The sequence below is a fragment of the Eriocheir sinensis genome, chromosome 2, assembly GCF_024679095.1.
Source record: "Eriocheir sinensis breed Jianghai 21 chromosome 2, ASM2467909v1, whole genome shotgun sequence".
Classification (NCBI taxonomy): domain Eukaryota; kingdom Metazoa; phylum Arthropoda; class Malacostraca; order Decapoda; family Varunidae; genus Eriocheir; species Eriocheir sinensis.
The window spans coordinates 10,141,987-10,169,620 of NC_066510.1; the positions used below are offsets into that span (position 1 = coordinate 10,141,987).

Below are 27,634 nucleotides of genomic sequence, written 5' to 3' on the forward strand. Positions count from 1 at the left end.
GCCAATGCAACGGAGATAAGTACCAAGGCCACACGTAGCTGCAGTGTATGCCCCAACTTTATCTTACCTAATAATTAGTCCATTTTTGTCAAAATTTATTGGAAAAGGGTTGGATCACCACTGCAAGTAAGAAAGCAGACATTAAATTCTTGGGCCAGAACACCTAACAACCACTTTCAATACTTCTGGAACCCCTCATGGTCTGTCTTTAACCCCTTCAACATGAGGATGCACATACTGCATCCTTGCGTGCCCTGTACCATATCCGAGGACACGCATACTGCGTCCTGGCTCGCATTAGACAATATACGAATTATTTTATCTCTATATTCATGCTTACATCTCAAAATTATCAATTAATTTATGTTTCTTTATGTGCACCATTTAATTCTGCATGTTTTCATATATAATACATGATGATTATGTTGAGTTTATGACTGAAAGATTGTAATATTCTATAGCGACATTTGAAATTTGGCGCGCGCGGCGATCCCGGATACGGCGTGGGTCGCTGTTTTGGCCCGGCTGTAGTGAGTTTCTTTATGTGCACCATTTAATTCTGCATGTTTTCATACATAATACATGATGATTATGTTGAGTTTATGGCTGAAAACTTGTTATATTCAATAGTGACATTTGAAATTCGGCGCGCGCGGCGATCCCAGATACGGCGCGGGGCGCTGTTTTGGCCTGGCCGTAGTGAAGGGGTTAAAGCACTGAGAAGTATTTCCACAAGGCCACAATATGTCATTCAGTTAGTTAACCATCATCATTATCCACCATCAGTCTGCCAGACTTTTTCTGAGTTTTCCAGACTTATTATTTTTTCCGATATTCACTTAGGTAACGATGTTCTGATGTGTGCAAGCCTACCTGAAATTTGGAGATTTGGCAAGAAAATTTTGGGGTGCTGTTGAGGTGAAAAACAAAAGAAAAAAAAATTAAATAAGAGTCTTGCACTGATACAATGAAAGTTTGATGGTATGGCACCCAATAGTTCGGAAATTATGATGGTTGGGAATTTTCAACCGAGCCACTTTTAGCTTTTTTTGGTAACACTGAAGCAAATCTGGAAAAAAAAAGAAAAAAAAAAAGAAAAAGAAAAGTGGTGCACCGAACTACCCAAATCTACATCCACCAGAGTATAACTGCAAGATGTCCATCTGTTAAACATAAACCGATGCTGGTGTAAAGTAGGGTTGGGCAGGTACTAGTGCCAGTACTGGTACTAACAGTACTTGCTATATGAAAAGGAACTGGTACCAGACTGCTCAGTACCGATAGTGGTGGGCACCACCAGTGCAGTATTTAATAGTCATTGAAATCTCACTAATAGGTTCTCAACAAGCAGTACCCACTATTTTCCCTTTAAACTCCAAATGCTTAAGTATATCATTCCATGCAAATTATTTACTAAAAAATTCTTCTTACCATAAAAATCAGGTATTAAACATATGAAATAGGTATAAACACTGGGTCGTAACTGCAAGCAGCTGTTCAACTGTTAAACCTAAACAAATCTGTGTTGGCGCCAAGTAGGGCTGTCACTCATGGAGACAAGATATGGCAGTGCCATTCTCCCGCCCCCAGGTACCCTGAGGGTGCTGACTGTCAAGCATCTTTAAATAGTTTCCAGGTGAGAGAGAGAGAGAGAGAATGTGTGTAATTCACCACGGCCTGATCACGTGTTGGACTCATAATTGCCAGCAGATCCCTCCCGACATGAGCAAGTGCTCTTTATCGTCGATCTACGGGTACTGCCAGGACCTCACATATCCCATCCCCCTTGCTCAAGGGGGGACAGTAACCACTCCTAGTCAACAGAAAGAATCTGGCCAGAGCGGGCTCGAACCGCTGCCCTGTCAGGCCGTGAAGCCTGGCAGCGCTCTAACCAGTTGCGCCACAGAGTGTGTGTGTGTGTATTTACCTAGTTGTGTTTATCTAGCTGTGATTTAAAGGAACGGAGCTATGCTCGTGCTGTCCCATCTTTCCAACTACTTCCGTATAATTTGGCCTTAAATGCGCTTATTGACTTAGCCTGTACCACTTCCCTCTCCAGACCCCCGCACATCTCTGCAGGAAGCTGTTCTTCTTGATGTCTCTTCTACAAATTCCTTTTCTCAACAGCTTTCCATTTCCTTTTAAGTTTCTCTCTTCTCTTATCAAAAGGTCATCTCTATCCAATTTCTCTAGACCATTCATCACCCTATACACCGCTATTAAATCTCCTCTTTCTCTTCTAATTTCAAATGTTGGGAGGTTCAGCCTCAGCAATCTTTTTTCATAAGGTAGGTCGCTCAGACTAAGTACCATTTTTGTTGCCGTTCTCTGTATCCTCTCCAGTTTTCTAACGTGTTTCTTAAGTGATGGCGACAAAGCCACTGATGCATATTCTAGTCTAGGGCGTATCAAGGTCACAATTAATTTCTTTACTATGTCCTCATCGAGGTATGTGAACGCTGCTCTGAAGTTCCTCAGCAGGTTGCATGTCTCAGCTGATATTTTATTCACATGTCTTTCTGGAGAAAAGTTTTCTGTGATCATAACTCCAAGGTCTTTTTCTTCTGTCTTGTCTAACTTATCCTTACCCAACTTATAATGTCCCTCTACTCTCATTCCACTCTTTCCAAATTCAATAACACTGAACTTTTTGGTATTAAATTCCATTTCCCACTTTCTGCTCCACTCCCACACTGTGTCCAGGTCTCTCTGGAGCAACAAGCAGTCCTCCTCTTTTTCCATTCTTCTCAATATCTTAGCATCATCGGCAAATGGACTCATATAGCTATCCACTCCTTCTATCATATCATTATCATATACTGCAAACATAATTGGGGCCAACACAGAGCCTTGCGGACCTCAACTCATGACATTTTTCCAACTTGATTTCCTGTCTCTAATAGTTGTTCTCATCATCCTGTTCTTCAGAAAATCCTCCATCCACTTTAGAAGTCCTCCTAATTTATCCACTGTCTCCAGCTTCCACATCAACCTCCTATATGGCACCTTGTCAAAGGCCTTTTTCAAGTCCAGGTAGACAGCGTCAGCCCATCCATCTCTCTCCTGCACAACATCTATCACCCTTGAATAGAAACACACCAAGTTTGTCAGGCATGATCTTCTTTTCCTAAATCCGAATTGTCTTTCTGTGATGATTTCATTTTCCTCTAGGTGCTTGTCCATTTCTTTTTCACAATTCTTTCGCATATTTTTTTACACTACGCTCGTAAGGGAAACTGGTTGATAATTAAGTGGGTTGTCTCTTCTTCCGCTCTTGTAGATGGGGACTATGTCAGCTTTTTTCCAGTCCAGAGGGACTATACCCTCAGCCAATGATCTTTTTATAACTTTGTGTATTTTATCCACCAATTGATTCCTACACTCCTTCAGCACCCAGTTGGAAACATTGTTGGGACCGTGTGACTTCCTCACATCTAGATTCTCCATTTCATTAGTTATCTCCTGCACTGTGATTTCTATGTAACACAGGCAGGGTCCTCTTGGGCCTATTCCAGTTAGTATGTCAAACTCGCTTTCTCTTGTGAATACTTCTTGAAAGCTTTTGCTCATTTCCTCCACTATCTCCAACTCATCCACATACACTTCGCCATTAACTTTCAATTTTGTTATTTCCTTACGCTGTTTTAGTTTCCCATTTATAAATCTTTAAAATAGCTTCAGTTGGTCTTTGCATTTGTCTATTATATCCCTTTCAAAATTCAATCTTTCCTCTCTGCATATTCTAATATACTCATTTCTTTCTTGCTTATATAGTTCCCAGTCATTCTGCCGTTTCATTCTGTTCCACGTTCTCCACGCTTCCTCTTTCTTTCTCCTTGCTTCTTTGCATCTCATGTTGAACCAGTCCTTCTTTCTCCTGCAATTCTCCTTCACTCGCTTGCTTCTTCAAATCTGGACCAGTCTGTGCTTTCAAAATATTTCCCCAGTTCAGTGTAGTTAGTTTTGCCAAAATTATACCTTCCAATTCTGTGTCTTTCCTTCCTTGCTTCTCCTCTTTCCTCTTTTATCTCGAACTGAATCACCAAATGATCACTTTTTCCAATTGGTAAGTTATAATCAATGTTTTCAATCACACTTACTTCATTTGTGAAAACTAAGTCCAGCCTAAATGGCTCATCCTGTCCACTAAACCTTGTGAAATCTGATACCCACTGGGTCATTATATCCTCCATCATCAACTTTAGTAACACATTACCCCATGCTTCGTCGCTTCCCCTTGCTGTCCAGTCTTCCCAGTTTACTTCTTTACAATTAAAGTCTCCCATAATAGTTAATTTATTGCATGCTTACATCATGCTGTCCAAACAGATTCCAGTATCTCCTAGCATGTTGTTATAGTCCTCCACTGACCATGATGATGTCTTAGGTGGCACATACACAACTACATATTCTCTTTTCCCCATTCCTTTTCCTATTTCCACTTTAATCACTTTGGCCAAACCTCCACCATACACAACTTTGTCTACCACAATATCCTTCATTGTCAAAAACATCACCCATCCTCCCTGCTTCCCTTTTCTATATCTCCTCCATATATTGTACTTCTCCTCTCCCAGGTTAGGTAAAAAGATTCCTTCACTCAGTTTTGTTTCCGCTATTCCCATGATGTCTGGCCCAAGTTCTCTCAAATACACATTAGTTTCTCCTTGTATTGATATTAGTCCATTAATGTTTGTGTACGCTACTTTTAGTTGCTTTCTCTCCTGTACCACTTCCTTAATCTCATATCCATTACTCGCCAATAGTACTTCTTCTCCGACTCCGTCCTGTTCTGTTTTTTTCATTCACTTCTTGCCAGTTCCTTAATCTTTTCTCTCTTCCATATTTAGGTCTCTCCGAACCCATACATTCTTAAACTCCTCCTTCCTCGCCAGCTTCCACGTCCCCTCAAGTACTTGCTCCGCTGCAGTCTGTGACCTAAATCTGATTTTAAGTGGCATCTTTGCTCCCTCCACATATTTTCCAATTCTTGTTACCTCTTCAATCTCTTCAATAATTCCCCCACCTTCCTCCTCTACTTCCCTCACAACCTTCTCTGCAACAATTTTCTCCTGTTTTCCTTTATGTGCCTAATCGGTTGTGCCTCCTCCTTCAGTCCAAACACCATTACACACTTCTTCTCAACTGTATTTCTCACCAAATTCTCCTTCTCCTTGATTACTTTCACCACTGCTGTAGTCAGGTCAACCTCTTTTTGCTGACTTTTCATAATATCCCTAAAGCTCTTTCGTTCCTCTTCCTGCTCTTGTTTCCATTGCTTTTGTTCTTGTTCTATTACCTTAACATTTTCAAGGAAAATCTCCCTTTCCTCCTCCTGCTGCTTCATAATTTGTTGCTGCTGCTGTTTCATTTCCTTCACACTATCCACCTCACTCTTCACCACTCCACCCCCCTGGACAACTCTGCCCTGAGGGCCCTATTTTCCTCCTCCAACTTGTTTTCATTGGCCACCAAGGTCCTCACCCTCATTTCCAATCTGGCAAACCTCTCCCTTATCTCCATCACCATGTTTTCCGTGTGTGTGTGTGTGTGTGTGTGTGTGTGTGTGTGTGTGTGTGTGTGTGTGTGTCTGTGTTATCCACCTCTTTCTCCTCCTTTTTATTCCCCTTCATTGAGAGAGAGATTTACAAAGATTTACAAAGAAAATCAGACCACACAGACCCCATGGTCCAGACTAGGTGGTCTGTCCTTAAACCTAAGTGATTCTACATTAATCAGAAGGCTCCAAAACATTGCATTTCTACTCTAGTTAATATTAAGTTCAATGAAGTGCCGGTCAAGCTTGCTTTTAAAGGAGTCAATCGTGTTACACTGGACCACTGAAGGTGGGAGCTTATTCCATTCTCGCACTACAACGTTTGTGAAGAAAAATTTGGTGGTCTGAATTTACTTCTCTACATTTGAGTTTTACGCCATTGTTCCTCGCACGCAAAGTGTCGTCGATCATAAACAATTTTGATCTGTCTACATTCATGAAACCATTAAGTATTTTAAAACATTCGATCAGTTTTCCTCGGAGGCGGCGTTTCTCAAGAGAGAACATGTTACGGGTGGAAAGCCTTTCTTCGTAAGATTTGTTGCGCAAGGAAGGGATCATTTTTGTTGCCCGACACTGAACACTTTCTAATTTAGCAATGTCCTTTGCATGGTGGGGAGACCAAAACTGTACCGCATATTCCAAGTGGGGTCTGACTAAACTATTGTAGAGCGGTAGTATTGCATCTTTATTCTTGAATAAAAAGTTTCTTTTAATGAAGCCCAACATTCTGTTCGCTTTATTTGCTGCATCGATACATTGATGTGAGAATTTGAGGTTTGACGTGATTTTGACCCCCAGGTCCTTAACGCATTGAACACTTGTGAGTTTAATGCCGCCCATTTCGTAATCGAACTTCTTATTTCTTGTTCCAACTTGAAGGACCTGGTACTTGTCTACATTAAAGGGCATCTCCCACCTATCTGACCAAGCCGAAATTTTGTGCAAATCCTCTTGGAGGCTTTGCCTGTCTTCGTCAGTGAGAACCGAGTTACCAATCTTTGTGTCGTCTGCAAATTTACTAATGTGATTACTGAGTCCAACATCCACATCGATGATGTAAATAATGAAGAGCAATGGGCCAAGAACCGAGCCCTGATCGAGGGACCTCACTAGTGACCGACGCCCACTCTGAGTTGAATCCGTCAATCACCACTCTTTGTTGTCTATTGCTCAACCAATTTGTGATCCACTGGTTTACTTGATCATCAATACCTATTTGCTTTAATTTATAAAGTAATTTACAATGTGGGACTTTATCAAATGCTTTCTGGAAATCAAGATATACTACGCCCAATGATTTGGTTATGTCATAAACTGAGAAGAGGTCGTTATAAAAGGTCAATAGGTTTGATAGGCAGGATCTTTTGTTACAGAAGCCATGTTGTGAATCCCCAATTAATGAGTGGCTTTCAAGGTAACTCACAATTTTGTCTCTAATTATGCTCTCAAGTAGCTTACCTACAACTGAAGTTAGACTAATGGGTCTGTAGTTACCTGGTATTTTGTCTCCTTTCTTAAAAATCGGTGTCACGTTAGCCTTTTTCCAATCCGAAGGGACGATGCCTTGTCGAAAGGACATATTGAATACAGTTGTGGGGGAGGAGAGTATTTCGCTCTTTGTTTCTTTAAGTAGTATAGGATATACTTTATCTGGTCCGGGACTTTTATTTGTTTTAAGTGATTGGAGAGCTTTAAGGACTTCATCGGTTGCTATTTCATAATTAGGCAATGCATACTCGAGATTTACATTAGTACTGGTGCTGGTGATAGTGAGAGGAAGACTGTTAGTATTAAACACCGAGGAAAAGTAACTGTTATGAGGTTTGCAATGTGTTGGCTGTCAGTCACTAGTGCCCCGAGAGAGAGAGAGAGAGAGAGAGAGAGAGAGAGAGAGAGAGAGAGAGAGAGAGCGAGTTAGACAGTTTCGTTTAGTCGGCGCAACATCTGTGGTCATATGCCGGAGAGAGACAGAAGGGGAAAGAATTATAGAAGGGAACAGATCCCAGGAGACGGAACACAACCCCCGATTAATATCTGATACCCATTCACTGCTGGGTTGACAGGGGCGTAGGGTATCGTAAAAGCTGCCCACCGGGCTCTCTCGGTTGTGAGCCGAGTGTACTAACCACTGCACCACAAAGCCCCCTGAGAGAGAGAGAGAGAGAGAGAGAGAGAGAGAGAGAGAGAGAGAGAGAGAGAGAGAGTTAACCCTTTCATTGCTAAACACTCGCAGCGAGCATTAGGCGTATTTGCTGGTGGTGCTAAATGCTCGCTGCGAGCTCCACCCGCACTCAAATCTCCCGCGTACAAAAGTGTTCCAACACTAATTCTCACAACACAGGATTGCCAATTGAGTGGGTTCTTCAATAAATTTGGTGGAAAATCATATCAGCCCAGCGCGGCAAATCTATGGACGAGTAACTGGTGGATGTTCTTGCCCAATATAGCGGCATTTTTGCATAGCTTCACCGATCGCCTGACTGATTCTTTGACCAAATAGTTGTAAATATTGCAGTTGCCAATACTCCCTTGCCAGAATCTGAAAGAGAGATGTCCGCAGTTCCCTCAATACGGCTGATCATCCCGCACGCACCGACGTAAGTGTTAACATTCAACACTCCCTGAACATGCATGTACTTTCGCAAGAGAGGCATACATAACTGACTCCTATATATCTGGACCTCCTCTTTCCAATGGTGTTTTGGGTTTTTAGCTGTGATGAATAGTTTTTGAGATACAGAGGTTAACCCCTTCGCGCCAGATGTTCAAAAAGCCCGCCTGGCTGATATACGGCGTGCTCGGCCGCGCGCTACCACGCGCGGGAAACCTGAGCCGGCGTGTATCTGCTTGTCGCCTCCGTATATTATGCTTCTGAAAGCCCTCATTACATGTATCCCGTATTTGCAAAGCAGCATACACGAGGAGTCAACATATACCTGCTATGCATAATATAAATTGCGTCAACGTGAAATAAAAAAAAAAGCGAAATAAAGAAAGGGGAGAAAGGGGCAAGGGGGAAAGAAATAGAGAAAGCAGATGATTGTGTAGAGGAGGAAGAATGTTGAGAAATTATCAGCGAGAGAGAGAGAGAGAGAGAGAGAGAGGCAGCCAATGAGACATCCTAATTTTAGACACAAGGCGGGAAGAAGGCGGTGCATACTGTAGCTCATTTTTTGTGATTGGTGGGAACAAGGATGGTGGGAGGAGCAATAGGATTTCAAGGACAGCATACGGCGTCTTTACTTAGTAACCAACACAAAGTACGGGACAACTCAATAGAAGAAGAAACAGAATAGAAATATGACGCCTACGTAAGCGTCATCGTATATGCTACTGGGGCTTCATGACGCCTACATATTCGTCATCGTATTGAAAGGGTTAAAAGAGACCCCCCATTGGGCTGCCTGACTGTGCCTGAGGGGATAGCCACGTCCCATCCCGTGCGCAAGGAAAGGGTTAAGAAAGCCAATAGTATGGGAGAGAGGAGAGAAGGAAGGAAAGGAGAACTGGAGTGGAGGAGGGAAGGAAGTAGGGAATGAGGAAGAAAGGGAAGAAAGGAGGGATTAATCCTTTCGAAGCTAAATACTTACAGCGAGGACCAGCGTAACTTGCCAGTGGTGCTAAATCCTCGCTGCGAGCGCCAGTCGCACTCAAATTTCCCACGTATGAGAGTGTTCCAACACTATTTCTCACCCCACAGCATTGCCAATTCACTGAGTTTTCCACTAAATTTGGTGGAAAATCATATCAGCCTAGCGCGGAAAATCCACGGACGAGTAACTGGTGGATGTTGTTGTCCAATATTGCGTCATTTTTGCACAGCTTCACCCATCACCTGACTGATTTTTTGACCAAATAGTTGTAAATTTTTCAATTGGCAATATTACCCTGCCAACACCCCATCAAGATATCTACTCAGTAGTTGCCTCAACATGGCTGACTGTCGCGCACGCACGAATGTATGTCTTCACAGGCAACACCCCACGAACGTGCCTGTACGTTCGCAGGAGAGGCTAACATAACCAAATCATATATTGCCTCGGCCACCCCCATAACAAAGAGAGGGGCTAGGGGGCCCTTCCTCCTTCTAGGTGCAGGGATCCTATAGGCTTTGTCCTGCACCAGTCACTGATGGCAGGCTCCCCGGATGCAGATGCCCCCAGCAAGACCGGAGTGGGGTCGAGGCTTGCGCTACAATCCCGACCTCAACTTTTTATTTTGTTTTTGTCTGAGTAAATATTTTTATTGGGGGAGGGGGTGCAAACCCCTCCCCAACTAGCCTAGATCAGGGGCTGGACTGACTGCTCACCAAAGGGCAGGGATGCAGGACCCCTGGGAGGATTAATCCCCAAGTTGCCCAAAGAAAGAAGCATGAGCAGGTGAGAGGGAAAGAGAAACAGCTTGGGGAGGTTGAGGATGCTGCATTCCTCATCCAGATAGACCTGTCCCTATAGAAGCAAAAGTAAAGACTGCTCAATTCAACTTACCACAACACAGTGCAGAGATGATTTATTGGTAATTGGTGATGCATCAGCCCTATACCATTAGGTCTAGGTACCAATCACTCCATCGCTGCCCTGCCCATTGTCCCACTCACCTGCAGGATCACAATGAAGAGTAATAGTCCACATGCTACTTCCACCTTCTTGCGGAAGAGCACCATGAACACCCCTCCCAGTTGGCCAATTAGGTTCACCAGCACAAAGAAGGTGGCCAGAAAGTAGCCACAGCCCCATGATATGTCCATGTATTCACGCTGCTCGTGCCACTGCCACCACATGCGAAGTCCATCCTCAAGGAATGTGCTGACCAAACACAGCCGCGCCACATGGGGCAGGTAGTTCTTGCTGTACCGTAGAAACTGAAAGTAAGGAAAAGCTGTAGTGGTAAGCTGAGGGATGACAGAATCATAAGTTGTACCTATTAAAAACTCAATCAAAGACATTTGCATACTTTTCTCCTCAACACATTAACAAGGGCATTTGCTTGAAGGGATCAGATCCTTCTATAAGGATGTGAGGGCCTCTGTGCACGTGAATGGTGAGTTGAGTGAGAATTTTGGTGTTGGTTGTGGGTGTAAGATAGATGTGTGATGTCACCATGTTTTTTTAAAGTGTACAAGGGTGGCTGTATGTGAGAAGGTTGTTAATGCTGACTCTGTTCTCCCATTTAATGTTAAGTCTAACTTCCTTATGATCACCGTTACCTAATGAATCCCCAACCCCTATGTTGCTTATTATGACCTCTCTATTAGTTAACAACAGATCCAAAATATTTTCTTCTCTTGTTGGTGTTCTAATTAACTGCTTAAGGAAACTATCCTGTCACTTCTAACAAATCCTGCACCTCCTCGTCTCCTGATAAAGTTTCTCAGTCTACATGTATGTTCCTATAATTAAAATCCCCAATTACACTCACATTCCTATATCTTGACGCCCTACTAATTTCCTGTAAAAGGGGTTGGCTACTATCCCTGTTACGGTTGGGCGGTCTGTATAGTACTCCTATGACAAGCTTCTCCTTCCTCCCTATTGTTTCTACCCTGAGGGATTCTGTATGGCTATCTACCTTGATTGAATTGTTAATGACACATTTAATATTGTCCCTAACGAAGAGTGCAACCCCACCCCCATTCCTGCCTATTCGATCTTGGTGGAATAACCTATACCCTTCAATCTCTAATTCTGGGAGAAAATGCCTGTCTGCAGTATTTATCCATGACTGTAATTGCTATCATATCAATTTTTCACACACTGATCTGCCTATCGCTGTGGAGTCTAAACTATACCCGTGTAATGGGCTGCATGTTCCTACACTAAGTACGCTACACTTGGTGATGCTGAAGTTCATCTGCCATTTCTCTGACCAAGCTGACAGTTTGTTGAGATCCTCCTGCAGTGCTCTAGCATCCTCCCCTGTCCTAATAGTGCATCCTATTTTGGTGTCATCTGCAAATTTACCTATGTCACTAGTTATCCCATTGTCTATGTCATTGATGTAGATAATGAATAAAAGCGTGCCTAAAACTGAACCTTGAGGAGCCCCACGAGTAACATTACCCCATTCGGATTTTTTACCATTAATTGTAACCCTCTGTTTCCTGTCGCTAATCCACGCCTTAATCCAATCAAATACCTTCCCTCTTATTCCATGAGCCCTGACTTTATTTAACAGTCTCTGGTGAGGTACCTTATCGAAGGCCTTACTAAAATCAAGATAAACTACATCATAGCTCTCATCATTATCAGCTGCCTCGTATACTCTATTGTAAAAGGATAAAAGATTAGTGAGGCACGACTTTCCTTTAATAAACCCATACTGTGAGTCTTGAATTAAATTATGTCTGTCAATATGGTCCCTAATACTATCAGCTATTATTGACTCAATCATTTTACCAATAATTGACATCAAACTAATCAGCCTATAGTTTTCCATAGAAGATTTGTCACCCTTCTTAAATATTGGAATAATGTGTGCCTGCCTCCATGAAACAGGCACCACCCATGTGTCTAGCAACTTCCTAAATACTTCTGTTAACTGCCCACTGATTTCAGTTTCACATTCCTTTATTACCCTGGGGAAAAGTTCATCTGGCCCTGGTGCCTTAGTGACTAAGTCATTCTATATGTCTAATCACGAGCTCCCTACTTATGTTGATGTCGGTTAATCCTTCTACCTCTTCCACCCTGTAGATCTGTTCTCCCTGAGGTATATCATCTAATCTTTCTTTGGTAAATACAGTTAAGAAAAATCTACTTAATGCCTCGCTCATTTCCTCATCTCTATCAATCATTGATTCTCCTGACTTAAGCGGCCCTATCTTATCCCTAACCTTGGTCTTATAAAGCTGAAAGAAGCCCTTTGGATTGGTCTTTGCTTCCCTGGCAATTCTAATCTCATAATTACGTTTTGCCATACGCGTGTTCTTTACTGTTCAAGCTAAATTGTTGTAACTATCCCTTAGGTGAGTTTCCCCCCATTTGATTCTAACATATAGTCCTCTTTTACTTCCTATTTCAGTTTTTAGCCTGTCTGTCATCCATCGCAGGTAATTACCTGTTGACCTGACTTCCCTGTGAGGTATGAACTGTTTCTGCCCTAGTTTAATCAGTATAAGTTCAGAGAGTTGCCCATCTCACCGCAGTACTTCTCACCCTAGCCATGGGCTAGATCTCATTTTTCCATGCATTTTGAACCCCATATATATGCATTGCAAATTGACAGAAACACTGCTACTGATTTTTAAAAAGTTAGTGTTTTTTTTGCAGGCCGCGGTGTTATGGGCCCCGGGCGTTGGAGGGATAGTGTACGACTCTCAATAACTTGGCCCACACTCGCCTGGTAAGGTTAGATTAATTCTACGGTGTTCTACCTACTACTGTTGTATTTCTCTAGTTTTACGAAATAATTACGGCTACCACTGTTTACGTGCGCCATATTTGATTGCTCTGGCGATGAGCGCGGCGGTGGTGCAGCCGGTGTTGCGAGAAATACCTCCTCGCAGAAACAAGTCGCATATACATGTGGGGGGGGTGCAGCCCCCCCTGGTTAGAAGGGGCGTAGAGGGGGGCGAAGCCCCACTGTTAGCTGTTAGATTGTAAAGTTTGGCTGGGATAGTTTAAATATGTTCCCCCACCCTAAACCCTCTGCGAGCTATTTTGCGGCTGTGGCGGCGGATGATGAAATTGCAATAAGTCACTTTTTAGTAGTTTCTGAAGAAAAAAACTATCTCCAAATGAAAAAGCACAATATTTTGGCCCGAAATAAATAGCCAGTGTATCACATTTTGAGATGGGCAACTCTCTGAACATTTACAGTTTAATCTCCCTGACCAGATTATTGTACTCACCCTCCAAGCTACTGACCTCACCAGAGATTAATGATCCTCCCTGCTCTGGGTCCTGACCTACTTCTGATCTTACTTCCCTAAGCCTTTGCAGCTGCTTTCTTAACCCCTCGTAGTCCGCCTTCTTGAAGTCAGGTATTAAAGTGTTGCTGCTGGTGACTCTATCCTTCTATTTAGAAGTGGGTTACAATAATCCAGCTTACTAGTTATATGATTATATATAAGCATCGTCATGGTCTTATCATCCAAGTATTTCTTGACAAATGAAATATTTCTTAGATGGTAGCCTGTTGTTCTCACCATCTGATTGATCTGGTCTTTGAATGATAGTGCAGTCAATTATTACACCTAAATCTTTAACTGACTTTTTTACAATCATAGTGTCATCTTTAATCCGAAGAGTGGAAATATTTAGCCTCCTGAGATCCTTGTTCTTCCCCACAATCAAGCATTCAGTTTTATCCTCATTCAGCTTCAATTGCTTAGAATTCATCCATTTCCCAACATCATCCATAATTCTGCTCAGCTTATTTTCCGTGTTTTCCACATCACTCAGCAACAGATAGAACTGTGTATCATCGGAATAGTTTAAAATCAACTCCATGCTCTCTTAGCAAATGTGAAAGTCCAATAGTATACACACAGAATAAGATTGGATTATGTGCTAGAGCAATGAGGTTAGCACTGATGGGATAGCTATGAATGTATTATGCGTGGCCAAGTGAGCACTCTTGAGGCGGGTGATTGATAGCCACAGGCTGCGGCACGTCAAGGAACAGGTGGGTCAGGTGAGCACCAAGTGGGTCACTTCAACAGCAAGCCAGCTGGAACAGGTTACCTCTGTTGTTCTATCTGCACAAATCACACGAGCGTAATCAGCTGGATCTGGTCAGCACCGAATTTTCCGATGGGACAGGTCAGCACAGAAGGTCAGCTGGTCCCTGTCCCACCGCCCTGGCCGGCATGTCCCCTCCTGTTCAGTATGGTCGGCCAGGAGTGGGTGTGCAGGTAACATAACGCGGCAAGCACTGCATAATCTGCTTGCCGTGCCACTCACTTGGTCTGCAAAGTCTTCCGCCCTGCCCAGGAACTCCCGCTGGTTCTGCATGGCTCCTGCCGGGGTGACGACTGCCTCGCCTCGCTGCCGCCGAACACTGACCAGCTGGCGGGGAAGGAAAGGGACAAAAAACAACAATAACAAAACTATCTACCATACCTCACTCTCCACCGTTGGAAGTAATTTCAATATTTAAATATTTAACATCAACAAAAACATCTTGCATGTGCAAACGAAAAAAATATGATATTATAACAACTCTACCTGCAGACGAAAGCCTTCCACCAATGCTACGTCATCGGAGTGGACATTTTCACTCCTCCTTCCTCTTCCTACACTTGATTCACTTTTATCTACACTTTTGGCATAAATCAAGCACAGCGTAATTTATTTGTTCGGTGGATGCGGTGTGGAAGTCCGGAGTGATGCAGGTGTTCACATATGCCGAGAAGTGCCACGTAATCCACGTCACCTCCGCGCCACTTTCAATAGGTGGAGGATGGCCCGGCGGAGCTGAGGAGATCCCTCGCCGCTCCACCCCTCAAGTCCAGGGATGCTGTCCTGCAACGTCTTTACATCTCGTGGCGTCTTGAGTCTCCTGCTATCATTGTCAACAAATTAGTAAAGGATATCTCGACTGATAATGAGGAGTGTCGAAGTGGCCTCTTACACTGTATAGCCCTGTGGTTCATCGATGGCCAGGTTGGTTTGCTGATCCTGCTCAACCTAATGGTACTATAGCTTCCAATTGCCCTACCTACATATGCTCTAAAAAAAAAAGAAAAAAAAAAAGGCCTGTGAGGCAAATCAAGATCGAAGAGCTACAATATTTCATGGTTAGCCTGACTTACTACGAATCCACGGGCCCGGGCAATTACTCTGCACCACACCCAGCTGTTCATCCTCCCTTCAGTGTGTGATAACTCAGAGGTTCCCGTGGCAACATTTATGGGTTTAGAATGATTTCCCTTTAAAAATTATTAGAGAAAACGAATGCGCACGGCTGAGCAACGGCGATTTTGACGGGGGATACTTGACTAAATTTTGAGTTTTTTAATTTTTTTTTTATTTTGCTACCATTTAATTAATGATCTCTGGTGTTCATGAATACATCGAGAGGGTGCTGCATGATAAGGCACAGAGTACTGGTATATGTCTAGATGTGATGAAATAAAGTGATGAAAGTGAACTCCAATGTCATAAACAATTTGTGCTTAACTATAGCCTATATATTTGTGTAGTCTATGTGCTAATTAATGATAGTTGTCGGAAATTTCTGTAAATTTAAATTACCTCCCAGCAAATCATATGTCATTAGGGAGGAATTAATTCACTATTTGGATAAATTGCACCTCGGGTAAATAAATTATAATATACATTTTTTTTTTTTGGTATTTCGTTGGGGATATACCCATGCACTGATCTCTATTATAACTGGATTGGCTTTCTCTGTACTAGCCTGGGTTAGAATCCTGAAGCCCGCAGCCGCCATCTTAAGATTTCCTCGGGCCGAGGCATATATGTAAAAAAATCGGCACCAGCGCTCGCTGAGTGGCAGTAACACGTGGTAAAACACTTCATTACGAAGTTCTTAATTTATTGAATTTTTCAATGCCCTAGCTATACTAGCTTTTTATTGGTTTATGAAAAGAAAAAAAACACTCGTTACTCAGTCTCCATATTTGGCACAAAGCAAGATCTACAGTACCAGGTCTCCTCACTTCCGACGTATTTTCGCAGATGCTGGCGCATTGACGTCACCAGGCTGTTCGAGCGTAGGTTCAGCGGGGCCGATGGGGTCAGTCGCTCTTCCAACCTCCGTGCAGTAACAGCTAGCTGGCAGTCGCTCTCAGTTTCACACACACACACACACACACACACACACACACACACACACATGTAAGCTAGTAATCAGAATGGAGTAGAGCGTATCTACTCATAGCCATTGACAAGGCACATTATAAGAATTACATATAGAAAAAATATGAAGTAGGGAGATATACAAAATATTATAGCTGTTATGTGTACATTTGAGTTTGTGAGTAAACACACACCACACACACAATACTACTACTACTAATAATAATGACAGCATCAACATCTGGGGGCAAATATGGGGTATTCTTGAGAGAGAGAGAGAGAGAGAGAGAGCGGCAGCGCAATGCGAGAACGGGGAATATATAATAGTTTCCCGTCTTCCTCACTGTCTCACAGCCAGCTGACGTCACAGGCTGCGCAGTGGAGGTAAAGTGAGGAGACCTGATACTATAGATCTTGGCACAAAGCAAGTCTTTTTCGCGTTATTTGACTGTAACATCCCCTATATAGCATGTCTGATATGTATTTCCTTGTAAACTCCTTTTTCAGTGGATTAGGAAATAACAAATATGTTAGTCATCATGAAATAAAACTGAAAAAAAATGTAGGTTCCTTTCATATATTTCTTTTGGTTACCCATTAAAAGAATTATCCATATTCTAAATCTCAGATTTAAAACAGAAAACAAATCAATTTGATGAGTAACTAAAGCAGATTGAACTAATTAACTTATTATATCATAATTATATTATAATACACGTAGTTTTTTTTTTTTTTTACAACAAAGGAGGCAGCTCAAGGGCACACAAAAAAAGAAAACAATATTAAAAAAAAGCCCGCAACTCGCTGCTCCCAAAAAAGAAACAAAAGAGGTGGCCGAAAGCAAGATCAAATACGGGAGGAGAGACGTCCTGATACCCTCCTCTTGAAAGAGTTCAAGTCGTAGGCAGGAGGAAATACAGATGAAGGGAGATTGTTCCAGAGTTTACCAGCGTGAGGGATGAAAGAGTGAAGATGCTGGTTAACTCTTGCATAAGGGGTTTGCACAGTATAAGGATGAGCATGAGTAGAAAGTCGAGTGCAGCGGGGCCGCGGGAGGGGGGGAGGCATACAGTTAGCAAGTTCAGAAGAGCAGTCAGCGTGTAAATATCGATAGAAGATAGAAAGAGAGGCAACATTGCGGCGGAATTTGAGGTAGAAGACTATCAGTATGAGGAGGAGAGCTGATGAGACGAAGAGCCTTAGCCTCCACTCTGTCCAGAAGAGCTGTGTGAGTGGAGCCCCCCCACACATGAGATGCATACTCTATACGAGGGCGGACAAGGCCCCTGTATATAGACAGCAACTGTGCGGGGGAGAAGAACTGGCGGAGACGGTACAGAACGCCCAGCCTCGAAGAAGCTGATTTAGTAAGAGATGAGATATGAAGTTTCCAGTTGAGATTTTGAGTTAAGGATAGACCGAGGATGTTTAGTGTTGAGGAAGGTGATAGCTGGGTGTTGTCAAAGAATAGGGGATAGTTGTTTGGAAGATTGTGTCGAGTGGATAGGTGGAGAAACTGTGTTTTTGAGGCGTTGAAGGACACCAGGTTCTTCTTGTCCCAATCGGAAATAATAGTAAGGTCTGAGGCTAAGCGTTCTGCAGCCTCCAGCCTTGAGTCGTTAAGTTCCTGTAGGGTGGGTCTTCTATTAAAAGAAGTTGAGTAATGCAGAGTGGAATCATCGGCGTAGGAATGGATAGGACAGTTCGTTTTGGAAAGAAGATCATCAATGAACAACAGAAAAAGAGTGGGAGATAGGACAGAACCCTGTGGGACACCACTGTTAATAGATTTAGGGGAAGAACAGTGACCGTCTACCACGGCAGAAACAGAACGGTCAGAAAGGAAACTGGAGATAAAGGTACAGAGAGAAGGATAGAAACCGTAGAAGGGTAGTTTGGAAAGCAAAGATTTGTGCCAGACCCTATCAAAAGCTTTTGATATGTCCAGCGCAATAGCAAAAGTTTCACCGAAACGGCTAAGAGAGGATGACCAAGAGTCAGTTAAGAAGGCTAGGAGATCACCAGTAGAACGCCCTTTGCGGAACCCATACTGGCGATCAGATAGAAGGTCAGAAGTGGAAAGGTGCTTTTGAATCTTCCGGTTAAGGATTGATTCGAAAGCTTTAGACAGACAAGAAAGTAAAGCTATAGGACGGTAGTTTGAGGGATTGGAGCGGTCACCCTTCTTAGGCACAGGCTGTATGAAGGCATACTTCCAGCAAGAAGGAAAGGTAGATGTTGACAGGCAGAGGCGAAAGAGTTTGACCAGGCAGGGTGACAGCACGGAGGCACAGTTTTTAAGGACAATTGGAGGCACTCCATCAGGTCAATAAGCCTTCTGAGGATTGAGGCCAGAGAGGGCATAGAAAACATCATTTTGAAGAATCTTTATAACAGGCATAAAGGAGTCAGAGGGGGGATGAGTAGGAGGAATATGCCCAGAATCGTCCAGAGTGGAGTTTTTAGAAAAAGTTTGAGAGAAGAGTTCAGCCTTAGAGATAGATGAGACGGCAGTGTTGCCGTCAGGACTGAGAGTGGAGGAAAGATGAAGAAGTGAAGTTGGAGGAGATGTTTTTGGCTAGATGCCAGAAGTCACGGGAAGAGTTAGAGAAAGCAAGGTTTTGACATTTTCTATTAATGAAAGAATTTTTGGTTAGTCGGAGAATAGATTTGGCACGATTTCGGGCAGAAATGTAAAGTTCATAATTAGCATTAGTTTGAAGGCTCTGGTACCTTTTGAGAGCTACCTCTCTATCATTGACAGCACGAGAACAAGCGTGATTAAACCAAGGCTTTTTAGCGTGAGGAGTAGAGAAAGAACGAGGAATGTATGCCTCCATTCCAGAGACAATCACCTCTGTGATGCGCTGAGCACACACAGAGGGGTCTCTATCCTGGAAGCAATAATCATTCCACGGGAAATCGGAAAAATACATCCTCAGGTCGTCCCACCGTGCTGAAGCAAAATACCAGAAGCATCGCCTCTTCGGTGGGTCCAGAGGGTGTACAGGAGCGATAGGACAGGATGTAGAAATAAGATTGTGATCGGAGGAGCCCAACGGAGAGAACAGTTTGACAGAATGTAACGGGCTTGTCGGGGGGCGTTTAAAGGGTGTTGATTAAGACTTCAGCTTCCTTAAGGCGAATTATATTCGTAGCCTTTATGTACAAGAAGCGACGGAGCGAGAGCGACTGTCGTTGTGTGTCAGTCGGACTCTCGTGATTCGTGAAGGAGTCGGCGAGTTACAGGTTGGAAAATAATCGTTACAATTGGTCACGTATGTCAAGGTGACCTCCACGCACCATCGGAGTGCGAAGTATACAAAACTGAGACGGTAAACACTGACGGACGACATTCCTATAAGGTGGCGTGATCTATCTGTCGTGGGTTTTTCCATTGACAATTGTATGCCTAATTCGTGGTGATATTAAATAATAATAATACATTGATATCCTACTATAACACTGCTCGGTCACCTACCAGTGATCGCGACCTCGCGATATACAAAAATCTAAATAGCAGTCTAGTTACCATGAACATACATAGCGGGAGTTTGTCAAGCAGGCTGCCTATGATACAATTACAATCAAACACTGGCTATGTAAGAACAGATGTGGAGTTATAATATAAATAGTGAGAGGGAAACCACAACGTGTGTGACATGAAACATAAGAAACCTCTCAAAAGATAAAGATAAGGACACATGTATAAGAAACCATCAACTGGCATAGTTACAGACAATGAAACGTTGATCTAGCTCCTAAAAAAAAATACAGTAGTGAAACACAGTACAATGTTAAGTATAGGAGCAGCCAGGATTCTGTCCCCTGACTTCTCTGAGAAAAGGAAAAACTACCTTGCCAGTGGCCTCCCTGCATCCAGTCGCCGTGTCTGCACAACCAAATAATCGTGCAGGACAGAGTTTCTCCTAATAAGGTAGCACATGACGACGAGACTGACGAACATCAGAAACATTGGTACAAAAAATCCAGGGTACAGGTAGGGGAGATGCAAATAATCAGGCAGCGTTTCCTCCAGGGTTTCCGCAAACTCTGTTTTGTTTGCGAAAGACAATGAATTAAGGGAATTAGTCACATACGAGATGCTGGAGAAATGAATGTCATCGAGAGACCGTAGAGGAAACACTCGATGGGAAATATTGGCCGGAAAACCAGACGGATCCGGGACGGGTACGTTGTTATGTTAGTGGAGCGGATATAGCATGCTTCCGCTATGGCTTAGTGACCAGTAACCCGTTGATAAGTGGTACCCTCCGGGCAGATGACCGATACATAGAATGACTGAGGGAAATAAAAATAATGCAGACCCTGAAAGTTCTTATGGAAAACAGGCGTTGGTTTTAGCTGCTTGTAGGGGCACAGGGAAAGAGCGTCAGAAGCGTTCACGCGGGTGAGGGCGATCTCGCTTACCCCTCCCCGAACTGGAAGGAAGGCAAAGAGAGACGCAGAGCAATAGAATCGCCCGAAGACCGTCTCCTTGCAATACTGCAAGAGTGAGTAGCTACCCGTTGAATACAGAGCGAAATCCTTCGCGATTAGAACAAGAGACGGGGACGTGTCCAGGGCTAACACACTGTCCTTTGCTGAAAAAGGGAACGGGACAATTACGTGTGCCTCAAACACGTCCGCCGTCTGAAATGGAACATGAATGATTATGGCATCAGGGGTGAGGCTGGACTCAATCAAGGGGTAAAAATATTGACTCATGTCCGGGGTGAATAAAGGTGTTAGGCTATAATTTTGATACCCGATCTGGACAGTCGTTCTCAAATCGTGTAGAGGGAACAAGGCAGGTGTGACTCTACCGTGCGCTGCATCAACCATGTTGCTAATAACCTGCTGATTAGCCGTTACGACGGAGTTAATGACGTTTTCCAATACATGCAAGGCCTGATCTAGGAGGAGAAACTGATTCACCTGGTCGATCTGTTTGACAACTATGTTGATAACCTCTACCATCTTATTTGTCTGCTCTAGCAGTTCCTCAATGTTAGTATGCAATTGCGCAAGTTTTCTACAATTGGCGTTGATCACCCTGCGATTACGAGCAGCAAAGGAAAGTACATGAGCGTAGTGGTCCCGCAAATCGCGAACGTCCTCGTCGGTAGCCGTACCTAAAAGGAACTTTGAGGCGGACCCAACGATGTTGAGCAACCCCCTCTTTACCCGAGAGTGAACTGAGTGAAAGCTATAATCCATGTTTACCTCATCAACTTTTCCCCGTAAGAACAGAATCCTATCCTTCAGTAGTTGAAAAAGAGTCAGAGAGTTGGTACTAGAAGGTGCCTTTGATTCCCTAGTCTTGGTAGCCCGTATGGCGTCTGCCATGCCGAGTAGTTTTTCTGAGACTATCCTGATTGTGTCCGTGGTGTTGGTCAAGGAAGTATATGGATATATTACGAGGAGCACATCTTCTATGAGGAAGACCTCTCCTATGTGTGCCGTGAGGGCACCAGGCTTCAGGTGGATGGGTGTTGTTGCAAGCAGGGAGCCGAGGGACAACAAGATGGTCAGAAAACGAAACATCATGATCTGAAATTGGTGGGAATGAAGTATTTAAACCCGTGGTCTCAAGTTATAGCTATGGGTGTTGGGATTATCTTGTTGAACATTTGACTCTGAGGGGGAAGGACCAATATCAAGGTCCAAAGGTGAGGGAATTACTTTCAGACGATCACTGTGAACTTCTAGACTGACTCCACTATTCGACTCGAGAACCTCGAACCGATTTCCCCTGACATTCCGAACAACTCCTTTCCGCTTGCTTAATCATGACTGTGTCACCCTCTTTGACATTCACCGGGACGGCCTGTTTGTGTTGTTTTGACATCATTTCAACCTTCGTAGCTTTTAACGTACACCTAACTTCTGAGTGTATCTTGGAAAACATATGCATCTGCTGTTGTGCGTACCTATCAATGTTGTAGAGAGGTTGTTGTGGGATTGTTAGGAAGTCGTACGGAAGACGTTTCTCCACCCCATATAAGATGTAGTAGGGAGACTTCCCCGTAGAGTCGTTTACCGACGTATTTATGGAAGCGGCTATATGCGATAGCCAATCCTCCCAGTTATCGTGGAGATCGTTCACGATAGGCCTGAGGACCTGTAAGATTTTCCTATTAGCCCTCTCCGCCAACCCATTAGCAGCTGGGTGGTAAGCAGTGATGAAGGATTGCGTGATGTTAAACTGAGCGCATATTTCGCTCAATACTGAGTTCCTAAACTCGGTGCCATTGTCACTCAAAAGAATTCGAGGAGACGAATGTGGACACAACACGTGAGTCACGAGGGCATGGGCCACGCGTGTGGCTGTCTTGTCCTTGAGAGGCGCTAGAACTAGAAACCTAGAAAACTGGTCGACGCACACCAATAAGTCGCGCGAGCCATGTTGGCTCTGGGGGAGCTGTAATAAGTCTATATTAACAACATCCCATGGCTCCTCTGGTACTGGGTATTGCAACATAGGTGCTGGCCCTTTGACGGACCCCTTGTGCTTAGCACAAACGACGCAATGTGCGACATGTTTTTCTACATCAACCCGTAATGTGGGCCAGTAGAATTTTCGTCTTGTGACAGATAGCGTCTTGTCTCTTCCTGGGTGACCCGCAATGGGTGTGTTATGGACCAGCTTAAGCGTCACGGGGACGTATTTGTCTGGGATGACCAGTTGGTCTATAGGTACCGGTTTGGTTGGCCATGACCTACAAAGGAGGTTGTCCTCTGATAGGAAGAACTGCGAAAAGGGAACTGGCAATTCAGGAAGGTTTGATTCGTCTCCCGACTCGAGGGCGTAAATTAACCTCTTCCACACTGGGTGGTCTCGCTGAGCAGTGTGTAGCTCAGGTGAAGTGAAGTTGTGGATGACCTCTGGGGTGGTAATCGCGCCTATCGGAATATTCCGAGATAAGGCATCTGCGACCACATTTGTTTTCCCGGTGATGTATTTTATCTCCGGATTGTATGCTTGGATCGTTAAGAACCATTTTACCAGACGACCGTGTAGGTTTTTTCCCTTGAAAAGATCAGTTATGGCCGCGTGGTCCGTATACACCACAATTTTGTACCCCATCACTATCTCACGAATATGCTTCAGAGCCCACACAATGGCAAGAGCCTCTAGGTGGGTAACAGAATAGTTCTTTTCCGGAGCTGTAAGTACTCGACTGGCGAACGCTATCACATGCTTTTTGCCGGACTTATCTGTTTGCATCAGCGCGGCTCCTACTCCACTAGCCGAAGCGTCGGTACAAAGCTGAAAGGGTCCTTGAAATCCGGAAAGACAAGGACCGGAGCCTGTGTAAGCGCTTTCTTTAAATCCTCAAAACTCGTTTGTTGAGCTGGGAGCCACTGAAATGGTACGTCTTTCTTTAATAGATGGGTTAGGGGACTCGCGCGTGCTGCGAAGTCCTTAATGAAAGGCCTGTAATAACCTGCGACACCCAAGAAAGACCGTACCTTGTCCGCAGACGTTGGCTGAGGGAACTCGGCAATAGCCTTTATTTTGTCGTCCACTGTGTGGATGCCGCATTCGTCCACGACATGCCCCAAGAACTTGATCCGAGGCTTTAAAAATTCACATTTGGTGATTTTGAGCTTTAATCCGACCTCTTGAAGTCTGTGTAGGACTGCTTTTAGTGTTTCCATGTGCATGCACGTCTTTACTTGCTATGATGATGTCGTCTGAATACACATAGACAGAGTTGCCCAGCAAGTCACCAAAAATACTGTTCATTGTCCTTTGGAAGGTCAAGGGAGCTCCTTTGAGCCCGAACGGCATCCTCGTCCACTCATAGTGGCCATGAGGCGTGCTGAAAGCCGTTATTTCACGTGACTCGGGGGCCATGGGCAGTTGCCCGTAGCCACTGACCAGATCAAGACTCGTAAAGACTTTATTTCCTCTACCGAGACACATCAGAAGATCTCGAAGAACGGGAAGCGGAAAATGATCATCCACGGTCGCGGTGTTCACACGCCGGAAATCAATCACAGGACGATAAGAGCCGTCTTTCTTTGGAACCAGGAACAAGGGTGAATTCCACGGGGAATTCGATTCTTTGATGACACCTTGTTCTAACATTTCAGAGATAAGTTGTTGCACCACCTCCCTCTGACTGTGGGGGAGCTTGTACGCATTGATATATACAGGATTTGTATTGGGTTTTAACTTAATGTGGTGTTCAGCACACTGCGTAACTCCAAGCGGCTCGCCTGGTAGAGCAAGCGACCCCCGATAATGTTCCAGAAGCTGGACTAAGGTTGGCTTAATTTCGGAATAGTGTGCAACTTTTAGGAATGCCTCTAAATTAGCTGTGTCTTGTTCGTGAGAAGCCTGACACGCCGAGGTTATGCCTGAGACTTGGGCTGAAGGGTATTCAGCTGGTTCCGGGGTGACATTTCTCCCATACACTAGACACTGGCATAATCGAACACCGTGTTTTAAGGATACAGGGGATCCAGACGTGTTTATTACCAATGCCTCTGCAGTACCTCCCTCCTTGACTGTCGCAAGAGTTACCTCCACCGTCACGCGGTGTATGTGAGGAACTCCGTCGATACACACACCACTGCCTGTCGGAGGGGCGTTAGGCAAACGGATTTTAACAAGTTTTGCAGCACGATCCGGAACTATATGAGGACCTTCTACGACTGCCGTTACTGTCCGCCACAAGTCTGCAATGGTTTCGTGTGGTTTGACCGTAAGAGGTGACACTTGGGCGGTGGCAGTCCCTGAGTCTGTGGTGGGTTGGTCATTTTCCACCTCTGAGGGTGAGATTATAGTTGACAGAGGCGATGGATTTACCATCCCCTGTATGCGTCGGCCTTGATACACGATCGCGTTGTTTTCAGGGTTTATGGTTATGTGCAGGTCTTTCATGGCGTTTAATCCTAAGATCCCATCCACAGGTAAAGCAAACCTGCTAGAGACATAAAAGAAATCTCGAAAGGGACATACTTTTTCATGTAAGCTGACTGTTAGTGGTACTCGCCCAAGGATTCCCAAAGTGGTGCCCGTCACGCCTACCACATTCAGGTCGTTCTCTTGGAGCGGCCAATTTTCCCCACTCGCCTGTCGTGCCAGAGACCTGTAAGCGGAGTCGGAGATGACATTGACTGTGGCACCTGTGTCAACCGCTAAGGTTTGTGAAATTTTGCCCACCTTGCAAGGGAGGGCAATTATGCTTGTCCGTCCCAAGGCGGCAATGACGGAGTCAAGTTGCTCCCAATTAGTATTTTCCTTAAGGGACACTTGGATGTACGCCTCGGGGCTGTCACGAAGTCATGTCTTTTTATTCTGAGAAGAGGAGTGTGGTTTACTGTCCGCTGAGGACTTGTACTTCTGTTCCTCCTTGGCCTTTTGTATTGCAGAACAACTGTCTGAATCATGAAAACAATTCCCGTGGATATGGCAAAAGGCAGCCTTCCGCTGATGGTTTGGCCTAGGGTTCCTGTGTGATGAATGATGCCCGCCCCTGTAACCTCCTGACCTCCTATCTGAGCCCTGTCTTGAATGTGTTGATTCCCTACGTTTCGCGAAGCAAGAATGTTCAGAATGTCCTGATTGCTTGCAAAAACTACAGGTGAGAGAGACCTTACTTTGAGCCTGTAATACTGCGGCTGGTGCGAGGGGATGCTGGTGAGGGTGGCCTTGAACCTTGAGTGGGTTGTAAGTATGCAGACGAACCCGGGGGTGAACGAATTCTGCGGCCTGTAATTGATAAATAATGAGTGCCTGAACATAAGATTACCTTAGTAAATTCACCGGTTGTGGTATCGTGTTCCAGTCCCTCTTCACTTGAAGGACGAGCCAACTGTTTAAAGGTGTCGCCGAGTTTAGCGAGAGTGTCTTTGTTCATACTATGGTGTAAATCATTTACAAAATAGGAGCATATGTTGATAGCTGTAAATATGAACCAATAAACGGAACGTGTATGAACGAATAGTTTGCGTTGAAACCCTAAAAAGGCAAGAAAGAATGGCTAGCAAGGTGCCTGTTTAGACGTAATAGAAGTTAAGGTTATAATGGAATGCCCTAATGATATGGGTATATATAGAAAGAATAACTATATAAACAAAGTGGTATGTTAAGGGAGTATACCATTGAAGCTCACGTTTTCTCTCGAGCGGTGAAAAGAAAACGGAGGCAGGGCACACTGATGAAGATTAACTTTGATCAGGGAACTCACACTATACTCAATAGACTCGCTAGCAAACAATAAGAAAGAATCAATATCGTATGCGAATGAACGTTACTCTCACAATTATGACTGAATAAGTGTTAGGAGCACAGAAATAAAAAAAATTGTGCCCCTGCACGGACAATAATGAAAATAAGCCGAGTCTGCATATTTGGACAAGAAGGGAATATCCACAAATACCAAGATTAATCAGCTGATGTAGTGGAAAGGGCGACGGCATGTGATGCCCTGGGGTACGTGCAGTCGTTGTAGGCGCGTCAGGAAACCTCGGCCGCGGCCACAGCGGCGGTGAGAGGTGAGGGATGGGCTGACCAGAGTATATACAGAGAGGTATTCCATCCGCGCATCCCAGGTCACGTGACTGTGACTCATGTGAGCCTCAGGTCGGTGCGAGGCTGGGGCTCATTCACTCACCTTGACATCAGCTCGTTGCGCACGCGCCGCGCCCCAGTTCCCCAAGCCGCACATTTTACTGATTCCTCAATATATATCTTGTACAGAAAATGAGAGAGAGAGGAGAGTATGTCAAATTGGAATAGATGCCCTTAAATACAGAGAGAGAGAGAGAGAGAGAGAGAGAGAGAGAGAGAGAGAGGGGGGAGGGAGAGTATGTCAAATTGGAATAGATGCCCTTAAATACAAAGAGAGAGAGAGAGGGAGAGTATGTCAAATTGGAATAGATGCCCTAAATACAGAGAGAGAGAGAGAGTATGTCAAATTGGAATAGATGCCCTTAAATACAGAGAGAGAGAGAGAGAAAGAGAGAGAGAGAGAGAGAGAGAGAGAGAGAGAAAGGGGGGAGGGAGAGTATGTCAAATTGGAATAGATGCCCTTAAATACAGAGAGAGAGAGAGAGAGAGAGAGAGAGAAAGGGGGGAGGGACATCGGAGAACTCGCAATGGAGGTTGAAAAACTGCTGACCCAGCAATTTGAGCGGCCGTGGATGCGCGGATGGGAGCCGGTACACTGCCGCCAGACGAATGATGGCCGCGTCGTCCTTGTTATAGTAAGAGATGGGCGGCGGTGGCAGATAAGACGACTTGGGTGTGTAACCTCTTGAGAAGACGCCTTGCAAGAAACGGTAGTGGGAACAG

At 44.3% G+C, this 27,634-nt stretch overlaps 2 protein-coding genes across 3 annotated transcripts in view; both read right to left on the reverse strand.

The window, feature by feature from the left end:
- Nucleotides 1-14,568, reverse strand: part of LOC126999164 (surfeit locus protein 4 homolog) — a 37,258-nt gene extending 22,690 nt beyond the window's left edge. For both annotated transcript variants that reach the window (XM_050861495.1, XM_050861502.1), the window contains exons 1-2: nt 14,464-14,568; nt 10,158-10,421 (exon numbers count right to left, since the gene is read on the reverse strand). In XM_050861495.1, coding sequence (XP_050717452.1) covers nt 10,158-10,421; nt 14,464-14,514 — 315 coding nt within the window. In that variant the 5' untranslated portion in view covers nt 14,515-14,568. The remainder of the gene's footprint in view (nt 1-10,157; nt 10,422-14,463) is intronic.
- A 4,308-nt stretch (nt 14,569-18,876) lies between these two features.
- On the reverse strand, nt 18,877-26,841 carry LOC126999184 (uncharacterized). The gene is made up of 2 exons (XM_050861518.1): nt 25,939-26,841; nt 18,877-21,876 (listed from the first exon to the last, which is right to left on the reverse strand). Exons 1-2 carry the CDS (start codon nt 26,080-26,082, stop codon nt 20,563-20,565), a joined length of 1,458 nt encoding a protein of 485 aa, XP_050717475.1. The 5' UTR covers nt 26,083-26,841; the 3' UTR covers nt 18,877-20,562.
- Between the last annotated feature and the right edge of the window lie 793 nt (nt 26,842-27,634).